The following is a 4747-nucleotide window of genomic DNA, read 5'->3' on the forward strand; positions in this document are numbered from 1 at the left end:
TATGCATATATATTTGTATATATATGAAACATATATTATGTATTTATAAATATATATTATATACGTTTATAAATTCAGGTATATATATATATATATATATATACACAAATAGATATGTATTTACTTATATTATTGTGTGTATATATATACGTATATATATATATATATACGTACACTTGTATAAATATATATATATATATATATATGTGTGTGTGTGTGTATGTATGTACGTATGTATGTATGTACGTATGTATGTGTGTGTATGTATGTATAAGTATATACGTGGAAAACATACGCAGACTGAATTAATGGTGTATTTATTCTATCACCTTGAACGAAAACAATTTATAACAATTAAACAATAATAATAATAATTATAATTATAGTAGTAGAAGTAGTAGTAGTGGTGGTAGTAGTAATAATAATAATAATTATAACAATAATAATAATAATGATAATAATAATAATAATAATAATAATCATCATCATCATCATTAGTATCATTGTTGTTATTATTATTATCCTTATTACAATACCAATAATAATGTAGGTGGTAATAGTTATATTATCAAGAGTAACAATAATAGTAAGAAGAATGTCATGGGCGTTAGTGCGATCGTCTTCTAACGCAAATAGATGGACCAGTAAGGAATGAGGAAAATTGCGAAGAGTGTCGGGAAGACAACACGTGATATGACGTCGACTCGCTTCGCTCTTTGTTTGGCTTTAGGGTTTGGTACAGTGACATCTAAAGTGACGTTGTCGTTGTCCAATGTATAAGGATTATCAGACGCACCTTCTTGCACCTGAAAATAAAAGAACGTCCACTTCAATAAAACTTCAGTAAAATCATAACGAGAAACATATTACATTTAAGGTGTTGTATTTGTGAGTTCTTCAGTGAATTGCTGAAATCTGATTTGTAATTCACCAAAGAGCGAGCATTGACAGAGTTGCTCCATCAGCTAGACGTAGTCAATGCTACTAAGCATTTACTTCGGCGTGCTAACTATTCCGCCATGTCGCCGCCTTTACAGTAAATGCAACAATAACGATATCTTTTATTTGCCATGACAGCTCCAAAGAAGGGTACGTTACAGGGACAGGTTGCATAAATGAAGACGTTTAGTGAAGGAGTTTAGTAATAGTGGAGGGGAACGTATGTTCCTGATAGAAAATGTAATAATGCCAATAGAGCAGAATTGATGTCAAGAACCAATCAAGAACCGAGACAGGTACCCGTTTACCTTAAATACGTCAGGCAAAAGCTCTCTTCCAACTACCACTCTCAAGCAAAGAAAGGGAAGAATTTCTTGATTTTATAATTGACTGTAGGTTTTGTGACCTCATCTAGCAACCCTATTAAATATGTGTTTATTAATCACCAAATTAATTAAAACGGGATGCATGATAAGATTCTGGACAATCGGCTCAGAAGTTAGTGGTTCGTAATCAGACTCTTGTTTTGTTTATAATCGTCTATTAAAGTCCAGTAAGCTTTGACTTCTGTTCGTAAAGCTAACCAGGAAGATTCTGAACCAGTGATCCTCATTTAAATCACTTCGTAACCCTCAAACAACCAAGAAGTACTCAGTGGTAATATGGCCCAGGGGAAAAAGACAGGACGGAGACGGAAAGCGTTTGATCATTGGTCAGCTGAATCAGAATTGACCTGGCGCTGACCAACACGAAAACAACAATAATAACAACATTTAAGAATGAAACATGTCTGTAGTCAACAACACAAGAGAACCAGTACAAAATCAGTCAGCATTTAAGAAATAGAAGCCAAATGGCCCTCATGCTCGGCTATAGCCTTAAGGAAAGGACGCATAAAATAATACAGTTCTACATCATAATTGAGACTGTGGATCACGCTTGAGATGCAAAGCGTTACGTAACTCCCCGCTCAATGCTAACCTGAGTCAAAAGAATAACAACAGCTAAACGACAAGAATAACAATTCTCTATAATTGACGTTTGTTTTGTTAGTTGGCCTGTATAAGGTGGAATCCGTCTGCAAGATGAGACGATCATTTGAAGCGCTATTGGAACGAATGTAATTTCGAGTGTTATCAACGCAGCTCTAACGTGGATTAGAATAGAAATGGCTAGAATATAAACAGTTACAAAATAAATCTATTCTGAACGATTTCCGGATAACAATCTTACGCTTTTCAGGCTAAAATGACTTATTCTTGAAATAAAATGAAGATTGTAATTAAATGATTGGTTCAGTAGATAGCGAAGACATTAGAAACAGTTTTTGAAAGGAAACAGTTTTGAGATGTCGATCCATATATCGAACTTCAACAAAGAATCGGTCGTGATTCAACTCACACAAGTGTGATAAACACAAGTCGTCGCTCGATATTTTCTTATCAAATATAGCTTCCAATGCTTGATTAGCTGTATTGCTTTGAGAGGACTTTCCTTCCAAGTAATATCCATTCTATAAATCTGAAAACTGGCTAGAAATAGCAGGGAGATCTCCGTAAGATCATACCCTACAAAGAGGATCACGTAGTTGTTGATGTACTATCTGAAAAATACCCGAGGTGATCATGGTTTGAACACCTTTGATCAGAGTTAAGCGGAAGGTATAATGAAAGCAGCCGAACCACTCACTACGAAGTCAACAACAGCAAAATCTCTTTAAAAATAACCCTGTCTTCAGGGATTGAAGCGTATAGTTCCATGCTGTCAGATGGAGTTGCGAAACTTGAGCGACTTGTCCAATGTTAGAAAACAACGATGGTTTCAAAAGATACGGCTTACTCGGTCAGCTGCCACATATGAAAGCAAGGAAGGAGTATTTACACAAATGCTTGACTTATATTGTAGCTAATCCTCATCAAATTAAATCCCAAACTTTTAAAACGAGGCACACCAGGCAATGTCACAGCTAGACAGCTTTTCAACTTATCTTGATCGATGCGGGTCGTCCTCAATATTAGCATATTTCTAAGACCGTTTTCATTGTTTTGGGACTCGTGTTGAATGAGGAAATGACAATGGTTTGTGGAGCGAGTGTGTTTTACTTACATTTGTTATTCCTATATCTGTGTCTTTGGGACTCTGAAACGATATCAAAGCTGCAGTCAGTAGAATGACAACGACAATAGGAGACAATAACGTGTGAAACCAAATGTACAACAGACAATAATAACAGAATAATACCATCAATATGGATTTGAGAACTTATGCTCTAAGGCCTCAAGTTTTAACAAATTTTACAAATGGTATCGTATGGTTAGCAAATAAATTCGATATCATTAGATTGTTAGTTGGGATACCATTTACATTGAGTGAAATACTTCGTTTCAAGCCTATTCAGTGAGGCATTCATATTGCCGTATACGTTTTTCTCTCCAAGATTTTTTCTCTTACAAAAGACGAGCTAATTTGATATAGCGGGAAGACATTCAGTTCATACTGGACAAAATATCGATGATCTATAATGTACTAAATCTATACAATATTATCGACGTTATCCAATGTTTCCATTGTCTTCTTTAATATCTCAATTTAGTGGAGATGTTCCAGTTATTGTTTCGTACCAAATGAATGTTTCTTTGATATTTTTGCTTCATTAACCGATCACTTGATTGATTAAGAGCAAGCTACACTGTGACAAAAATATAAGTTGTAATTATTTGTCACAACAAAATAGATTAATTACTTCAGTGATCATCATTTCATTATTATTATTGTTATTATTATTATTATTATTATTATTATTATTATTATTATTATTATTATTATTATAATAATTATTATTATTATTTTCATATCGAGTCCTTCCTGCTCTCACAAAAGTGCTTATTCATTGTCTATATCAAATGAAGTCGAAAAGATTCATTGTCGGACAAGAAATCGATCAAGTTATTTAGAGACCGGACAAAATGCCTAGCGGTATTTTGTCCGTCTTTGCGTTCTCAGTTCAAATTCCGCCAAGATCGACTTTGCCTTTCATCCTTATGTGGTCGATAAAGTATGTACCATTTGAGTGCTGGGGTTGATGTCATCGACTTAGTCCCTTCCTCGAAATTGCTGGTCTCCTTGTGGCAAAATTTGAAGCCATTATTATTATTATTATTATTATTATTATTATTATTATTATTATTATTATTATTATTATTATGTAGTTGGTTATGGCTGGAGAGAAAGTCCAGATTGTTCGTTTTCAAGAATGAAGTTAATAGAAATATGAAAACCGTACCTGATTCGATGAAGTGGCGAAAATCGATTCTTTGGCTCCCGTCAACGAGATGGTAAGGACGTGACAGTCTTGTCGAGAGAAGAAACAAACCAACGTATACTCGACAAAAGCAGCGAAGACGAAAAGAAGGCAGGCCACTGTCCATATATCAATGGCTTTGATGTAGGAGACTGGGGGTAGATCCCCGCTGTTGCTCTGTCTCTGGGTAATCATTGTTAGGATTGTCAAGCTGCTGAGTGAGATCCTGGCAGCGGTGGATTCGGTGGGTAGCCAGAACGACAACCACGATATCACCACAATCAATGTACTGGGGAGGTAAGCGTGCAGCATGTAATAGGCATACTTCCGTTGGAGATGGAAACTGGTTGAGATACAAGTAAAGTTGTTTTCTGCAAGAGAAAAAAAGAAAGGATAAAATAACAGAGGATAACAGACGAATAAGGGACAAACATTGGGAGACTAAGCAATCAGTTATGTATATGTGTGTACACACACATACATGGATATATATATATATATATATAT

The 4747-nt window shown here is 34.9% G+C and overlaps 1 protein-coding gene across 4 annotated transcripts in view; it reads right to left on the bottom strand.

The window, feature by feature from the left end:
* Nucleotides 1-300: 300 nt before the first annotated feature.
* Nucleotides 301-4747, bottom strand: part of LOC106884332 (glycine receptor subunit alpha-2) — a 206315-nt gene continuing 201868 nt past the window's right edge. For all 4 annotated transcript variants that reach the window (XM_052972553.1, XM_052972554.1, XM_052972552.1 and 1 more), the window contains 3 exons: nucleotides 4223-4611; nucleotides 3046-3078; nucleotides 301-806 (listed from right to left, as the gene is read on the bottom strand). In XM_052972553.1, the coding sequence (XP_052828513.1) occupies nucleotides 624-806; nucleotides 3046-3078; nucleotides 4223-4611 (605 nt within the window). In that variant the 3' untranslated portion in view covers nucleotides 301-623. The remainder of the gene's footprint in view (nucleotides 807-3045; nucleotides 3079-4222; nucleotides 4612-4747) is intronic.

The sequence above is a fragment of the Octopus bimaculoides genome, chromosome 13 (assembly GCF_001194135.2).
Source record: "Octopus bimaculoides isolate UCB-OBI-ISO-001 chromosome 13, ASM119413v2, whole genome shotgun sequence".
NCBI lineage: Eukaryota > Metazoa > Mollusca > Cephalopoda > Octopoda > Octopodidae > Octopus > Octopus bimaculoides.